The sequence below is a fragment of the Trichosurus vulpecula genome, chromosome 1, assembly GCF_011100635.1.
Source record: "Trichosurus vulpecula isolate mTriVul1 chromosome 1, mTriVul1.pri, whole genome shotgun sequence".
Taxonomy (NCBI): Eukaryota; Metazoa; Chordata; class Mammalia; order Diprotodontia; family Phalangeridae; genus Trichosurus; species Trichosurus vulpecula.
The window spans coordinates 493,683,088-493,700,999 of NC_050573.1; the positions used below are offsets into that span (position 1 = coordinate 493,683,088).

At 38.8% G+C, this 17,912-nt stretch overlaps 1 protein-coding gene across 1 annotated transcript in view; it reads left to right on the forward strand.

The window, feature by feature from the left end:
• The window catches only part of SMU1 (SMU1 DNA replication regulator and spliceosomal factor), a 36,632-nt gene extending 29,540 nt beyond the window's left edge, over positions 1–7,092 (forward strand). Inside the window, exons 10-12 of the mRNA XM_036738204.1 lie at positions 1,469–1,636; positions 2,864–3,016; positions 6,533–7,092. Of these exons, the coding sequence (XP_036594099.1) occupies positions 1,469–1,636; positions 2,864–3,016; positions 6,533–6,631 (420 nt within the window). The 3' untranslated portion in view covers positions 6,632–7,092. The remainder of the gene's footprint in view (positions 1–1,468; positions 1,637–2,863; positions 3,017–6,532) is intronic.
• Positions 7,093–17,912: the final 10,820 nt, after the last annotated feature.

Below are 17,912 nucleotides of genomic sequence, written 5' to 3' on the forward strand. Positions count from 1 at the left end.
GTTTAGCTTTAAGTGCCAAAGTTTAGGAAGGACACTGATGAGTTAGAAAAAATCCAGAGGGCAACCAGAATGGTAAAGACACCTAAGCTCTTCCCTCAGGAAGACTGGTTGAAAGAACTCAGGATATTTGGCCTGAAGAAGAGAAGATTTAGGGGAAACATGATAGTTGTCTTCAAGTGTTTGAACAAGCATCAGAAACTGAAAGAAAAACTAGATTTGTTGTGTAAGGAAAAACTTAGGAACAGTTAGATGTTCGTCCTATGGAATCAGCTGCCCTTTGACCGATTTAATTCCCATCCCCACCCCAGAGGTATTTAAGCGGGGTATGTATGATCATTTATTTGATTGTGTTATATAAAGGAGATTCTTTTTCAGTTTTGTGATGATATAGATGGCCTCTGTGGTCCCTTCCTACTGTTAAGAGCCTAATTCCTGACCTGGGGCTGTGGTTCAGGATAATTGAAATTTAGGAATGGGGGAGGGGAGTGGAGAGGGAGGAGTAAAATGTTACTGTGGTGGTAACATCCCAGGACAGCCACAGAACTAACCTGTTAAGTAAATGAAGCTCCTGATGTGTGGCTGAACGTCCCAGGAGCTCACTTTTAAGGCGCTGGTCCTGACCAGAGTTCTCAGCTCTGCTGGTCACTCTGGTGAACTGAGATCACAGCTCAGGCTTGGTCCTCAGTGACACAGCAAGGTCCCCTTGCTTCCCAGAGCCTTTGATCTAGGACTTTCAAGAAGAAATGTATAGAGATGGGCCTCTTCTGGCCAGTGTACCTACAGATGCCTGACTGTCAGGGCCTAGTTTAAGTAGCCTTTGGCCGTGGCCAAGTGGTAAGAGTACTTGATTTGGAATCAAAGGACCTACATTCAACTCCCAGCTCTACCCCTCAGATTAATTTCTGTGACCTTTGGCAAATAACTTCACCGTTCAGCATTTCAATTTCCCAATCTGTAAAATAAAGGACTTGGAATATATATATAATTTCTCATCTCCCAACTCTGTGGGCCCTTGTATGAACTCTGTATATTCTGTTATGGATACAACTCTTGTTTGATTCATAACACAGCATTGAAGGAGGCGAGAGGAATTCGGGTGGAGAGGTCTATCCTTTATGTTCTTTTGGTAGAATTCATACCAAAGTGATTTTAGCTGAGCTGTCAAAATTTCTGCTTCAGTGCCTGAGAACTGAGGAAAATATTGTCTCCTCATAGCCCTCTCTCGTTGTCAATTGTAACCACTATACAGGAAGCAAGAGGCAGAAATAGTAATGATAATAATGAACAAATACTTACTGAGCAGTTGCCAATATGTAAGGTATAGAATATATCAAATTAGCATAAAAAGCTTTTCATTTTTTGGTTTGTGTTGCCCTAGTTGTCCTTTTAAAAAAAACAACTTTTTAGTCCTACAATAGAAGAAATAAATATGTTTTAAATTACCTTCCTGTGTTTCTTGTTTTGATAGATTTGGAATATGAAGACCACAGAGTGTTCAAATACTTTCAAATCTCTTGGCAGCACTGCAGGGACAGACATCACAGTCAACAGTGTTGTCCTTCTTCCTAAAAATCCTGAGCACTTTGTTGTGTGTAACAGATCAAATACGGTGGTCATCATGAACATGCAGGGCCAGGTGAGTGATCAGAAAGTATACTGGCTCCTTCAGGCACATACACAGCAGTGAGTTTCAGGATCATCATTTCATCCAAGCTTAGGCTAAAAAATTGCTATTGTTTTATCCTTTCTTTTGTAACATTTTCCCTTTATGTGTATACTAGGTTTGCTTTACATAAATAATTTAAATTCCTTAGCTTTATGAAGCATCTCTTTAAAAGTTCCCCCATGACCTTTATGTTTCTCTATTCTATTTGGCTGTGTGCCTTCCTTTATTGTTATATAATCTACCAAATTTCCTTGCACCTAGTAAATTATTAATTTAATCTAAATACTAGAATCTGTAACTTATTAAACACTCATCATAAAGTAGCTCCCCTAATCTGATTTGCTGTCTCCATTCTTTAGGGTCAGCATGGCAGTTTTTGTCATGTAGTGCTCTGTTCAATTTTGGTGTAGATACAGAAGTTACTATGTGAACATTTGGAGAGAAATTTCCCAGTGAGGAAAGCTCTTGACCTAAAGTAACATAAGCTAGCAAGGTAGTAATAACACATTTCTTTCATTTGATTGTCTCTGTGGTGATTGATTCTCCTTTATCATTGGGATTAGCATCTTCTCGAAAACTTACAGTCTTAGAGAGTTGCCTGGGGAACAAGAGATTAAGTGGCTTGATGAGTATCCTGACTTCCTGTTTTCAGAGGCCAGCTTTGTAGACACTATTTCAGGCTATCTTTCCCCAGTATTAAAAAATTAAATGTTTAAATGAACATTTCCCTTATTAAAAAAATTCTTAAATAAATTAAAATTTTTAAGTAAAGTTAGACTTTGGTCCAGTGGTTAATTGATTTCAAAGGCTATAGTAAATATAATATGGTGATTCACGGAAGTAACAGGGCATAGTAGACTAAATCATAGGATTTACTCACAAGTTGAATTTTCAACTTGGATCTACCATTGAGTTTAGTTTATTCTAAGCTCTCTATGTCTGTGCCTTTGAATTATATTCTTTAAAGTGGGTTGGGCTGATTCTGCCTACCAGTTTAGAGAGACGATGAAGGATTTTTCATCTCATTACAAATAGAAGTACTACCTAAATGCAAAATAACATGTTCATGTCATAGACTTGTTAATCCAGAGACAGTTTTGTTTGTTCCAGGGCTGCCAGGTATGTTCATTTTGACTGCACAGTACTTGGCATGAACCTATAGCAGGCACTTAATACAGGCTTTTTCACTGATTGTAGATTGTCAGGAGTTTCAGCTCCGGTAAGAGAGAAGGTGGTGACTTTGTCTGCTGTGCTCTCTCACCACGTGGTGAATGGATCTACTGTGTGGGTGAAGACTTTGTGCTGTACTGTTTCAGCACAGTAACTGGCAAACTGGAACGAACATTGACTGTGAGTATTACAGATTCTTTGGCCTCCTCAAGGAGTTAACATCAATGCTCTTGTCCATCTGTAGCTCTGAAATTCTTAGATTTTTCCTTAAGTAGACTGCTTTCATTACAATAATGAGCCAAAGAGTTATGTCAGTGTGGAGCAGCTGGATAATAGAACCAGATGGCTTAGAGTAACCTTAACATTACCTCTTTAAATATACTTCTTATAAATATACAGCCTAATAGAGAATTAGTAAACTCTAGCTTAACTGCTGATGCTGTAAGGCCATGTCACTTTTAAAAATATGACAGGAAACAACTGCAAGGCAAAAACTTCTAGGGTCATAGATGGAAGGACCCTTATAGATTGTCTAGAAAAGTTAGGTCAACCCCGTAATGGTTTGGGCCAAAAGTCATCATGAAACATGAAAACAAAAAGTAATAGATTCAGTATGTTCTTCAAGAGAGGTTCTAAACATGGTCATTGTTCAGTTAATTTTGCATGGAGAGTTCTTTGAGGAAGTGGAGATATCGTGAGATAATAGCGATGTAAACAAAATCAGTAAGACTTTTTTTGAAAGATAAACTTCCAGAGTTTCAAACCAAAATGTAAGTTAGTTTCTGAGTGTAGATATTTGGGGTTATAAAAGAAGAGGACACATTTTCTTATACACTTGGAAAAGCAGTATCCCTCTATCACAGAGATTCTTCATTTGGGGTCCGTGAATTTGGTTTTTTATACATTTTGATAGTTATTTCAGTGTCCTTTCCTTTGTGTTCCTATGTATTTCACACATTTAAAAATATTATCATAAGAAGATATCGGTAGGCTTTTCCAGATTATCAAAAGGGTCTATGATACCAAAAAGGTTTAAAAAAAAATGTGTTGAAATAGTTCCCCCTTTCTGACCAAACGCACAAAATCAGGACGAACAAATAAACATGTAGTAATGAAAGAGGAAAACATTACCAGATGAGTCAAATTAAGCCTAGCAGTTCTTGGGAGATGTGTCATGACCATATTGCCTTCACACTCTGATGAGTAGTATATAAAGAACATTCTACAATTAGTTTTATAAGAGGAGTCATCAAACTAATGTATCATATCACGGTATCAAATAGATTTTAGTGTCTAATAATGAGTGCTGATTTTTCAGAAGCCAGCACAAAGCAACTTAAATGTATAGAGATAGAGGATAGAGAATGGAATGAGCTCCTGGGTTCTTGTCTCAGCTCTGTCTTGGACCCCTCATTTTACCTTTCTAGGCCTAATTCTGCTTTGTAAAATGAGAGGGTTAGACTAGATGGCCTCTGAGATTCCTTCCCACTCTAAAGGTCTCTGCTTCTTTATATAATTTAAATTAGCTTATCTTTTCTGGAACTGTTCTTAAATACTAGTTAAATTAATCTCAATAAATTTTTAGCAGAGGTGTTAGAGGTGTCCTCTAGCTCCATAAGCTTATAAATGTAGGTTCGCTGTGTTTATACCTATGTTCAGTCATCAGCTTAAGCATGGTCTGATGTTAGTATAAAAACAGTGACAAAACTGGGAGGAAAAACTAATTCTTTTGTTTTGCACAAATATTGTGGAAGAAAGTGTGTCTGCAATTGTAGTTTGCCAGCATTTTATATTGTAGTTAATTTTTGTATCATAGTTTACCAGAATTTTTATATTTAAGAACTTTGAACTGTCTTCAAAAAGACTTACTTTGTAAACATTTCCTAGTAACACATTGTGTACTTGGTATATATGGCTTAAAGGAAAGAGCAGCAGCCTAGGATCCAGAAGACTAGAGCTGTAAGGGGAGTATCTGTCCCACCCACATCATGGAGCACCAAGATTAAATAAGATTTATGTTTGGGAAAGCATCCAAGACATGAGAGAGTGGTGTTATCAATTCCAAACACTAGTCTGGTGTGAATTACAAATCATCCCCTTTCTTTATTAGGGCAGCATCAGCCCTAAGACCAATGTAGCCATGGACTGATGAGAAAACTCCACCAAGGAGTGCAGAGTGACTGTAGAGTAGACATTCTTCCTAACCCACGTTGGTAATAAGTCACTTGTAACACTTAATAACTGCAAAGTATTTCATACACACTATCTCATTGGCCTTTTACAACAAGTCCTGTGAGGTAGGTGGTACAAATATTATTTCCATTTAAAAGATGAAGAACCCGAGTCTCAACAAGATACTTGCCCAAGATCCTACAGCTACTTAAGCAGCAAAGCTGGGACAAAAACCCAAATCTTTTGACTCCAAGTCTAGCACTTTATTTTTCTTTTAAAAAAAAAAATTAATCCCAGGCCCCTTCCATTATGCCATATTGCAAACAGTTCCTATCCTAATCTTCCCCATCCCCATTCCTTCTGGAGTACAGGTTTAGCCCTTTGCTGTGTTGAAGCCGGCCTATTCAGGCGGAAAACAGCTACGAGGGGGCTCTTTCCATCCTGCGTTAACTTCCATGATGAATCATAAGATCATGGAATATAAAGCTGGAAGGGACTCTAGGGGCCATCTAGTCCAACCTCCTCATTTTACAGATGAGGAAACTGAGGCCCAGAGAGTTTAAGTGATTTTCCCAAGACAGCACTGCTAGACACAAAGGTGGAATTTGTACCAGGGCCCTTTTGACTCAAAACCCAGTGTTCTTTCCTCTTTATTATCCTGTCTCACTCTTAGACTAAAAACTAAGCCTCCTCTAGTAGCTACAAATCTTCCCCTTGCCCCACTTTACCCTGCCTGTGGTCCAAACCCACAGCCTTGAATATAAACTCTTGTCATCTTTGAACTGCCCTCAAGTTCTGGAGTCTGGGGGAAAGTCCTCATATCACTCTGTTTCAGAGACTATATAATAATTGTCTCTATTCCTCAGATTCCCACAGGATGAAGGAAAGGCAGGAACACCTGACATCTTCACTGGCATTTCATGAAAGAAAAAAGAGCATACTTAAATGATTTAGCTCAATAGCCCTTTGAAATTGAAATATCCCTTTTTAGTGCAGTAACAAGAACTTCGGAGGCAGGGTGATGGGGTGTCCCAGGCAACTCTCTAAGACTTGTGTAGTCCTGGGCTAGACTGGACAAGGAGACCTTATGCCAATGAAATCACAGGTCTAGGGTTTAAATTAAAAATAAAATAAAAAACAAGGACTTTAAGGTTTTCTGTTTGCATTTGATGAGAGTTACAAGGTTGAGTTCTGGTACTGTTCTAGGAAGGGGTCTTTGAGACAAAAGAAGTTTAAATACATGTTAAAGGGTCTTTTCCCTTTTCATGTCTTCTGATACTATCCTAACTTCAGGATGCTATGTGAGGAACATTAATTCATTGTGTTTTGTGAAATAATCTGTTTTGGGCATCAGTCTCTCCCTGTGGGGTAGAATAAGAATAATGTCCCCCAATAGCATGAAAAAACAATGACTGCATTGATCCCCCTTCCAGAGAAGAGTAGGTGAGGCAACCATAAGGAATTCTTGTTCTTCAGAACAGTTGACTAGCCCTATCCTGACATTTGGATTTCGTTTTGTTCTAGGTTCATGAAAAGGATGTGATTGGCATCGCTCACCATCCCCATCAGAATCTGATTGCTACCTACAGTGAAGATGGGCTCTTAAAGCTCTGGAAACCCTGATTTCATGACTTCGTTTCTACCAGCTTAAGAGTATGCAACTTAAATGGAGACATTCATGTGTTACCTTTTTTTGTTTTTATTTTTTAAGGAGGAAAATTGCCTAAATGTGTTCTGAGAGTAATTTTTGCTGAATTTCTGACTTAAGTAGAAGTTACCTTTTTTTGTATATTTTTTAAAATATTAGCTGATCTGCTTCTAAAGAAGCAGGTACTTAGTGGATAGTATGTTTTCAGTAATCCTGTACCTGAAGAGTGAAACAGTGTCATGAAGAACGGGTTCCACTCCTTTTGATTATTTGTAATGCTAGTTAATATGTACTTTCCAAAGTGAAACTTGTAAATAATGAGCGAGCTCTGATTTTCCATCACTGTTAATTAACCATTTTCAGTTTCATTTTGTTTCTTTGAAATGCTTTGATAGAATAAATTTTACTACCTACATAGGAACACTTTTAACGTGAACATTTCGCAGAAATTGACTTTATTGATCTGATAAACACATCCTTTAGACTTAGAAAAGCACATGTAGGTTTCTGTGACATTTCCAATGCTATCAGAGGATAATGATAGCTGACCTTTTTTAAGACATTAAAGTTTGCAAAATGTCTTATATGTGTTGTCCCTACATGTGAGAAAACTGAGTCTTAGAAAGCTGAAGTGACTTGTCCCTGGTTACACAACCAGTGAGTATCAGAAACAGGAGTAGAACCCACATTTTCCTCGACTAGTTCCAGAATGTTATATGTGCTGTACCATAAGCTGTGGTGACACAGATTTTGTTGATAGAATCATAGGGGGTAGGGTCTGTGATTTATTGGTGTAGGGAACTTCCAGTCAGGAAACTCCTTCAACCAATGCACATCAGCACCTTTTCTACATCATAAATCTTAAAAAGTTACCTAGAGCACTGAGAGGTAAGGGAATGTTTTATGATTCCCTTGTATTTCACAGATCCTTTTACACTCCCTTTTCCCTCTCACTATTCATTTTTTTTGTGGCATACTGTAAAAACCAACACTCATTAACAAAATCAACACTGGAGCCTCTCAGGCCTATGGATGCAGAAAACAAAGCCAAGGAGTGTGGAGGGAGTGGCCCCAGGAGCAGGAGCCCAGATGAGGTGTTAAATAGAAATGGGGGCCACTAAACCATACATGAGATCCCCACAGGCTACATATTGTCTAAGAAAACCAAGTATTAACATCTTTGTTTTATTTTATTTTTTATTTATTTTGTTTAATATTTTCCATTACATTTTCATCTGGTTTGGGCTGCACTCTGGAATGTTGTGGGCCACATGCAGCTAAAGGGCTTTGTATTTGACACCTCTGCTCTAAAACAGTTAAGAGAGATTCCACAGTTCTAAACAAGGGAAAGAGGGCCCCAGCTCAACAGTTTTGCTACTGGCTTCCTGATTTTGTTCATTCATACCTAGATTATGTCCTAACTTAAAGGAACTCTTTTTTTTTCCCTCAACTTCCTAGTTTAAAAGAGTACAAGTGGAGATCAAGAGTCTGAGGGCTCTCTTTTTAGCCTTGACAGCAAGCCTCATTTGGTTCCTAGTGAACATATTTGTGTTGTATGACTATGAGTCTTGGAATATCTTTGAAAAATAAAAGTTCTGAGTCACTGAAAAGGCAAAAATGTGTGTGAGTAGGCCATAACATCGCCAAAAAGAAAGTATGCATTAGAATCCACATAAAATGTCATCAGATGATCTAAAAAGAGACCTAGATGTGAAGTGAGAGCAAAGAATTTGCCTGCTCCATTGATACCAAATGTCAAAATATAGACAAATCCTCTTGGAGGACTTAAGAGGTCATGTTACAAGGTTACTCAAGAAGAAAAAGGAAGGATGAATTGCCATCTACTCCACTAGGGGGAGTGCCCACCATTGTTAAGTGTGAAAGCCTTTAAAGTTCACATTTTTAGGTTTTTTTCCTTTATCTTTTTTTTGATCTGTTTTTGTTTATTTGTTTCTCATGAGGCATAGGAGTCATCAGAGTGCTAGGCAGGCCACACCCACAAACAAGAGAAATACCTTTTTTCATCTTTCTTTTAGCTCCGTAAGACCTTTCAGCTTTCACTTTTTTTTTTTTCATTTTCTTTCACTTTTTTCACTTTTCACTCTTAGGAACAAATGACCCTCACCCTAAAGCATCTCTTAGGTTGATAGGACCGTAAACATGTTTACTCAGAATCCAGCAGAGTTTGAAGTTCAAGTTTCCTCTGAAAGACCAATACGCCAGGTCCCAAAGGTAGCTGAGGAGTACTACTAAGAAGGGTAATGCTACCTTGTACCCAGAACCATCTAGTATGTCCCGATACCAAGACATTTGAAAATTAAACAGCAATTTATAGTATACGTTATTGCTTGACATTATGCAGTTCTCCCAATCAGTCCAATCTAAGGCATAGTCAAAACTAGTATTTTAGGAAAAAGCAGAAGGAGGAAGCTTTACAAATTATAAAGAGGCCCACAGTAATTGATATGAAACCATAATTCTAATCCAACACCTGTAACCCAGTCAGTTGCCTCATGGATATAGGTATACATAGCCATGATCTTATCATGGTCTCTATCAAGTCTTGAGGCAAAGCCATCTAGTGAGTTGTAATCCTTTTTGAATGCTATATAAGGGTGGGATCACATAGTTTTCCCAATACTAATTGTCGGACAGTGTTTTTTCAACCACAAAGCACTTCGCAAAATGTTACCTCATTTTATCTTTACAACTTAGGTCTATATGGAGCAATATCCCATTTTGCAGATGGAACTGGGGCTCAGATATTTAGATAGCTCACCTAAGGTTGCACAACTAGTAAGCTTCAGAGCCAGGATACAAGGTGTTCTCTGACTCCAAATCCAGTTTTTCTGCTTAACCCCATACTTCCATTCCAGTGGAACAATGACTTTAAGGTGTTGCCCTCTGTACTGTAGGTTTCTATTTGTTTAGCTATGGTTTGGGCCTTCTGAAATGCTAGTTTTGCCCATGTGACAGCTCTCTGATGATGCAGAGAAGTTGAATGCTGAGAGTTGACTCTCTCTGGGCCAGAACAGGACCTCTTAGCTTGCTAAAGTGAGGAGGCATGCACTGAGACACTGGATTGGTTGAGAGGAGAGAAGCTGAGCACAGGACTTGGAACTGAGTGCCTGGAAGCAGAATTAGGAGTTTTGTCTGTACTTCCAAATTATGGAGTAAAAGTGAAAAGATGGACACAGGAAAGACAAGTACAGAGGGGCAGTTGGCCATGGCTGTTACTGCACTCAAGCAGGCTCCACACTGGCAATCAATGTCTTCACCTATCTGGGCAGACAGAACACTTGAGGCCAGAACATCAAAGTATATCCAATTGGGTAGTGATCTTTCCTCTGCCTGAGGATTCAGGCAAATGGTGAAATGCTGCTTTCCACCTCCCCCACTCTCCTTTTCTGTCTAAAAGGACAATCCAGAGTTTTCTTGGTCTTTAAAGCTGTTTCCTCACTGTTTATTACCAAAGCCAGGTATTATTTTCTGTGAAGGGGAAGGCAGAAAGAAAGTGGGCGGTGAATGGAATATTAAAAATAGAGATGAAATAATGAGAGTGCACATCAAAACAATCCTGAGGTTTTACCTCACCCAGAAACTTGGCAAAGATGACAAAAGTTGGGAATAATCAGTATTGGAGGGGTCGACTAGTGCATTGTTGGTGGAGCTGTGAATTGGTACAAGCATTTTGGAAAGCGATTTGGAATTATCAAATTAGGTGACTAAACCTTTTGACCCAGAGATTCTGCTGTTAGACTTATACCCCAAGGAGGCCACTGATAAGAAGAAAGTGCCCATATATACCAAAATATCTATAGTAGCATTTTTCTTGATAGCAAAGCATTAGAAACTAGATAGCCAACAACTGGAGAATGGCTCAACAAATTATTTTATGTGAATGTAATGGAATATTACTGTGCTGTAAGAAATGATAAATATGATGACTACAGAGAAGTATGGCAAGATGTACAAAAACTGATTCAGCGTGAAATAAAGTGACAAGAGCGGCTAGGTGGCACAGTGGATAGAGTGGCAGGCCTGGATGTCAGGAAGACCTGAGTTCAAATCCAACCTCAAACACTAGCTGTGTGACCCTGGGCAAGTCACTTAACCCTGTTTGCCTCAGTTTCCTCATCTGTAAAATGAGCTAGAGAAGGAAGTGGCAAAAAAGCACTCCAGTGTCTTTGCCAAGAAAACCCCAAATGGCGTCACAAAGAGTCGAACAGCACTGAAACTACTGAACAGCAACCAATCAGAGGCAAGAAAATTATAAGCAATGACTACAGTAATCTAAAGGGGAAGAATAAAACAATCAAAACGGAATGTTGCAAAATTACAAAGAACAAGCACGGCTCCAGAGATGTATTAGGAGACCCCTTCCACCTCACTCCTTTGCAGAGATGAAAAGTCCACAAGTATGGAACAATGAACATTATTTTCAGACTTTTGTGTGTATCGATGCTGAATTTTTTACCTTTTTAAAAAAATATCCATTATGTAAAATAACCCTCTGAGAGGTGGACTTTTAGCTGAGACTTTAGGAAGCCATGGAAGGTAGGAGGCAGAGACGAGGAGGGAGAGCATGGCAGGTATGGGGGACAGCCAATGGAAACTCAGACTCAAGACTGTCATATTGGAGGCTCAGCAAGAAGGCCAGTGTCACCAGATCACATAGTACATGTAGGGAAGTATGGCATAAGAAGGTAGGAAGAGGCCAGAGGCTTATCAGCCAGAGGATTTATATTTGATCTTGGAGGTTACAGAGCCACTGGAATTTATTGAATAGAAAGTGTGATGTGATCAGCCCCCAAGCTTTAGGGTGATCAATATGAAAAGGCAATAAATCTCAGGTAAACACAATGATTATCTTTGGCTCCAAATTATTAATGTTAAAGCACATATCCTTCCTCTTGGTTAACAAACGACAAACTAAAAAATAAAACTTCCATGTACTCAGTCACAATTATTCTATTTACATGTGTTTTTTCTTAACTGGTTTATGAGAAGGTACAAGGTGAAAGGTGTTTTTTGGGAAGTGACAATAAAGAAGGTGTTACAAGATATCCCACTTTTATCAAAATTATATTGGCTCTATGATGGTGTTTATTTCTGTTCCGTGTTGTTTGTCCTCCTTGGTTTCAGATACCAGGGGTAATCCCCACCAGACCCAGGAATTTAAGCCATGATGACCTTGGAGCCAGAAGTGCAGGCTGGTTGGTGCTGCCAGCCAGCCCACCTGGCATAGAAGGCCCAGGAAGCCAGAGTGCCTGGGAAACAGGCCTGAGAGGTGTTTTGGACTTGGAATTGGGACTGTGTTCTATGGGAACCAAGATAAGCTCTGAACCTAATCAATCCCCCTTCCTCTCCCTAGAATCTAAGGTGTCGCAAAAGGAGAGGGGGATTATACCTCCCAAGTGTTGGCAGAATTTGTGTATTTGTGATTATGCCTTTTGAAGTAAATATTCTTAGGTTAAGGCTTTTTTTAAAAATGTCAGTTTCCTAGGAGGCAGTGGTATAACCTCACAACTGCATGGCAGCTATGAAGAGAGAAATCCCATGGGTAAAATAAGATGAGTTTATCCTGAAGCACATTATTCTCTGCAGAGAGGAGAGGGAGTGCTGGGCTAGAATTTGTCTATTTGCACCCATCAAAAAAATATTGCTAGTTTGGGGTGAAATGATGTTTAGATTCAAGCCATTTTCCTGATTATTATCCCTTACCAGTGAAGGCATACTTGAATCTGTATCTGACACCACATATAGAAAATATCACACATAGGAAATAGCATATAAACCTCTTTATCCAAGTTTATAGTAAATAGAAGCCAAAGTGGTGATGCAGGTGAGGGTATACCAGACAATACACATGAATAAGCTTTTTTACTGGGAGTGAGGTATCTCAGTTCACGAAAAGTTACAAGTCTAATCTAAGGAGGAATTCCCCAAAGTCTCTAGGGTAATAAGCCAAAGGGCTGGGTCCTTTACATGTTGGCTTCTTCTTAGTCTTTTTCTCCCTCCAGAGACCTCTCCCTGAAGAGAACTTGGGACCTCATGGATCCTCTCTTAAAGCTCAAGCCGGAAACCAGATGCTCCACTCACACAGGCATGGGCATGTGGTAATCATCCTCTCCACCAAAAAATGTTTTATGTACATCAGGCTTGAGCCCTGAGTTACATAATGTATTCTGTGACCAGTTTTCTCTTTCCTCTATTTCTATTTTAAAGTACTCTTGATAAGGTTCACAGAGACCAGCAGTCTCTCTTGAACAATCAGTTAACTACTATTAATAGTTGTGAAATTTCTTATACAGGGTAAAGCTAGACCCTTTATAAAGGAATCAGCTTCTTGGATTCCAAGGAAGGCTGACATGGCTCCACAAATGCCACCAGAAGTGAAGAACTCAAGGAAGGTAACTTTTCTAACTCTTATCAGGCTTCATCCCTGGTCAAGGACTTCTCAGACCTAAATTTTCAGCTATGGTCCAGGAATCAAAATCCCATTCTTAGATATCATATTCTTAACCAGCTGTTCACTTCCCAAACCCACCTATGCCTTTTGAACCTTAAATTTTAAATGCCACATGGGCCCCAAACTCCAGTTTCTTAACTAGATCTTCATAATCCCTAGCATTGTTTCCAAGACTCCATCTGTGCTATCACTTCTTCTCACATGAATTACTAAAGGGAGCTAGGAGCTGTCAGGTTTAATGTTTCCTAGGATACTCTTCATCACATCCTGAATACATGCCCAAGGCAGACAGACAGCATGCCTCCCTATTAACCACATCAGTTAAGTATTTAACTTCCTGGGTATTGTTTAGCAGGGACTCACCTACCACCACTTGTCTCCTCCTCCTTCATCCTTTACTTCTGGTGACATTTGTGGATCCAGGTCTGTCTTCCTTGGAATCCCAAGAAGCTGATTCCTCCATAAAGGTCTAAATTTACCCTCTATGAGAAATTTTGCAACTATTAATAATAGCTAACAGATTTTTTCAAGAGAGACTGCTTGCTTCTGGTCGTAGCTCTGGGTACTACTACGTCAGCACAAGTTGAAGCCAGTAACCACTATGACTCGGGAGACTTAAAGATATGGAAGCTATTGATGACTCGAAACAGTGCATCAACCCGGGCTTCAATGAACCAGGGAGGGCTGAGGAAGAAGAAATAATCAAATCAGTTTGACACTGATAAACTGAATTCCTTCCCTGTTGCTTCCATTTCAAAGGGAGGAACAGGAGAGTAGACCGCCAGGGTGGCACTACAGAGAAGGGACCCAAATGGTAGACAAAAAGAACTCTCAAACCACTTGAGAGCAGTAATGACATTAATCTTGAACTCCAGCACTGATAGAGGGGAATCTTAAAAACAGAAATTGTCCGGAGAATCCCCCATCGTGGCTTAGATCCATCTATCCAGATCTGATGAAGCAGCGAGGCAAACAGTTGCTTAGTGGCAAATCCAGTTAAAAGAAGCACAGGAAAGGAATGTGATTCTTTTTGGAATCTTCAGATTGGTGGGATATGCCCTTTTAGTTTTGGCTTTTGTATGAAAATCCATCCATATTTGCACCATTTCTTACTTTGCAATTTGTATTCTTGGGATTATCTAAGTACTTTCCAAAGGGTGGAAAGAAGGCAGTTCGAGCTGAAATAATGTCACACTAATCAGTCACACTATAGATACCTGTAGCAAAGTGGAAGATGTCTTCCTGTCTTCATCTTCTGGCACCAATTCTTGTTTTGGGGGTGGAGGTGGAATCTGAAATATGAAAGCTGGAGAACTCTAGAGTATCTTCTAAAGCAGATTTCCTGTTCTCTATTACACTTTCATTGCATCCTTGAGTTTAGAACCACTGGATTATGAATGGAATGGCAGGATTTCCCAGTTTAGAAGTGTTAAGAGTAGTTGCATCATTCTTTGCTTTTTCATACTTAAATTAGTTCTAGCAACTGCCTTCCTCTATCTACATTCCCTTCAGATTGTATGCTTTCTCTTACGGTTTGTGCTAAAATGACCAAGGCACTTGTAACTTAGTTAAACATTGTTTTAGACAGTCCCAAGAACTTACTACCTGTATTTGTTTTTCCTCCTCTTATAATACATGAACCCATCTTATGAATCCATCCTATAACTTTTAAAATAATAAACATTTATACAGTTTTTAAGGTTTGCAAAGCACTTTAAAGAAAGATTTTTATCCTCGTAACAACCCTAATAGTATGTAGTGCTTCACCTTATAGATGAGGAAAATGAAGCTGAGAAAGGTTAATTTGTCCACAACTGGAGTCTGGGGCAGGATTCTATCTTTAAGTCTTCCTGACTCCAAGTTCAATGCTTCATTCCCTACAACACCAATGTCAGAGATGCAGCTCTCAGTTCTGACGACAATATCCTTTTTGGTCCAGGTTTGATTTTGGGAGGAAAAGAGGCACTGAACATTAAACAAAGAGGTTTACACTGCCATAACACAGCAAGAATATGAAATGGATCCAATGGACACCACATCCCTTATCTTCATCTGGAAATGACAACTACCAAGTCTGGGAGGCCCAGATTCCATGTGGTTGTGACTTCTTGTGCCCTTAGATGACCAGGAAGTTGTACCAAGGAAGCCTAAAGGCTCACCAAGTTGTGTGTAGGAGGGAACAAGCTGCATCACAGAAATGGTGATCAGTCCTATCACAACCTACCTAATTCAAATTGCTTAGTCATATCTGTCCTTTGTCATTTTTTTTTTCCCAATCTCCACAATACAGTTTTAAGATTCCCCTCTCCTATACTATCTACATCCAGAGAAAGAACTATGAAGTATAGATTGAGGGACACTTTATGCTCACCTTTTTTTCCCCTCTCTTTTGTTTTTGTTTTTGGGGTTTTTTTTTTTGGTTCTGTTTCTTCTTTCTCATGATTCATTCCATTGGTCATAATTCTTCTCCACAACTTGACTAGTGTGTAAATTAATTCGACGCAAAATTATACATGGAATATGGAATTCCATGCCGTCTTGGGCAGGGAGGGAGGGGAGAGAAGTTTACAACCGAGTGTTGTAAACTAAAAATAAAAAAAAAAATTTAAATATTTTTTTATTTTTAGTTTACCACACATGCTACATAATTTTGAGTTCCAGATTTTCTCCCCTCCCCTCCCCCTCCCTCCCCAAGACGGCATGGAATCTCATATAACTACCATGTATAACTTCGCACTGAATTTATACACTAGTCAAGTTGTGGAGAAGAATTATGACCAATGGAATGAATCATGAGAAAGAAGAAACAGAACCAAAAAAAAAAAACCCAAAAACAAAAGAGAAGAAAAAAAGGCGAGCATGTAGTGTGCCTCAATCTGCATTCAAACTTCACAGTTCTTTCTCTGGGTGTAGATAGCATTCTCCATCATGAGTCCCTTGGAGTTGTCCTTGCACCTTGCATTGCTGAGAAGAGCGAAGTCTGTCAGGGTTGGTCCTCACAGAATCCATATATCTGTGGTTGTGTACAATGTTCTCCCGGCTCTGCTCCGCTCACTCAGCATTATGTCGTGTAGGTTTTTCCAGGTTGTTACGAAGTCCGTATCATCCCCATTTCTTTTGACACAATAGTATTCCATTACCTTCACATACCACAGCTTGTTCAGCCATTCCCCAATTGAAGGGCATCCCTTTGATTTCTAATTCTTGGCTACCACAAAAAGAGCCGCTATAAATATCTTTGTACATATGGGTCCCTTTCGCTCTTGTGTGATTTCTTTGGGATACAATCCTAGAAGTGGTATTGCTGGGTCAAAGGGTATGAACATTCCTGTGGCTCTTTGGGCGTAGTTCCAAATTACTCTCCAAAATGGCTGGATCATCTCACAACTCCACCAGCAATGTAACAATGTTCCAATTTTCCCACATCCTCTCCAGCACTTATCATCGTCCTGCTTTGTTATTTTAGCCAATCTTACAGGAGAGATGTGTGTAAATTAATTCGATGCAAAATTATACATGGAATATGGGATTCCATGCTGTCTTGGGCAGGGAGGGAGGGGAGAGGAGGAAGAAAATCTGGAACTCAAAATTGTGTAGAACCGAGTGTTGTAAACTAAAAATAAAAAAAAAATTTTTAAAAATCCCCTCTCCTTACTAAACAGTAAAAACAAGCATACCCTTTGACGCTATTAATTCCACTGTGGAAAATATGTAACAGAAGTGCAACCAAAACAACAAAAAACCCATCTGTTTTAAGATTTTTCATTGCATTGTAATAGCAAACAAACTGGAGGCAACTCAAATATCCAAGAGAATAATGGCTATGTATAAACTGTGGTACATTTGTGTAATGGAATTACTGTAATTTAGTAATTAAGACCCAGAAATGAGGAATCGGAAGAGATCTTTAAGAAATAATTCAAAGGACCTAGAATTATGTAAAACATTGGCATCCTTTGACCTAGAGATCCTGCTACATATTCCAAGGTCAAAGACAAAAAAGGAAGATCTCATTACATCAAAAATTCATGTAAGTGTTTTTATGCATTTTTTGGAAACAAAACAGATGCCCAACAAGATGGGCAATACAAACTATAATACGTAAAGCTAATGGAAATAGTAAATATGGACAATAAATATGAAGACTTCAGAAGCATGGAGAACCTTACGAAACTGGTACAGGAGCAGGAAAATGTCTACAATGTTACAAACAAAAAATCCTGAAATTTAATGCCTTGTATGCATCCATGTACATCTGCATAATCACCATGATGTCTAATGACAATATTTAGGTTTAAAAAACAGATGAGAAAATGAACTTCCCCTCTTCAGCAGATATATTTTGAGGACAGATATGAGTAGAACAATGAGTATATATCAGACTCAGTTGATGTGTTAATGAGTTTCGCCAAACTGCATTTTCCCCTTTTTCTTGGTTATTACAAGGGGTGATTCTCCAGATATGGGAGAAGACTTAAATTTGGAAACAGAGGAGATGTAAAAAGAGATAACTTTTTTAAAAAGAATACAAAAGGTAAAAAGAACCAGAAGCATTTACTTATTGCAACCATATAAGAGGAAAAGCACCAAGAAGGAATTTGGAAACGGTGATTGGAAAAATTCTGACATTTTGTGGATCAAAATTAATCTAAATGAAAATACAAGGTAAATTTAGTTTATGTTCAATATTAAATTTATGATGAAACATTTTAAAAATGTAATGCCACATGATTCGTGTCATTGTAATGAAGTCCTAAGCAAGCTAAGCTAAAGTTTTAAAAATG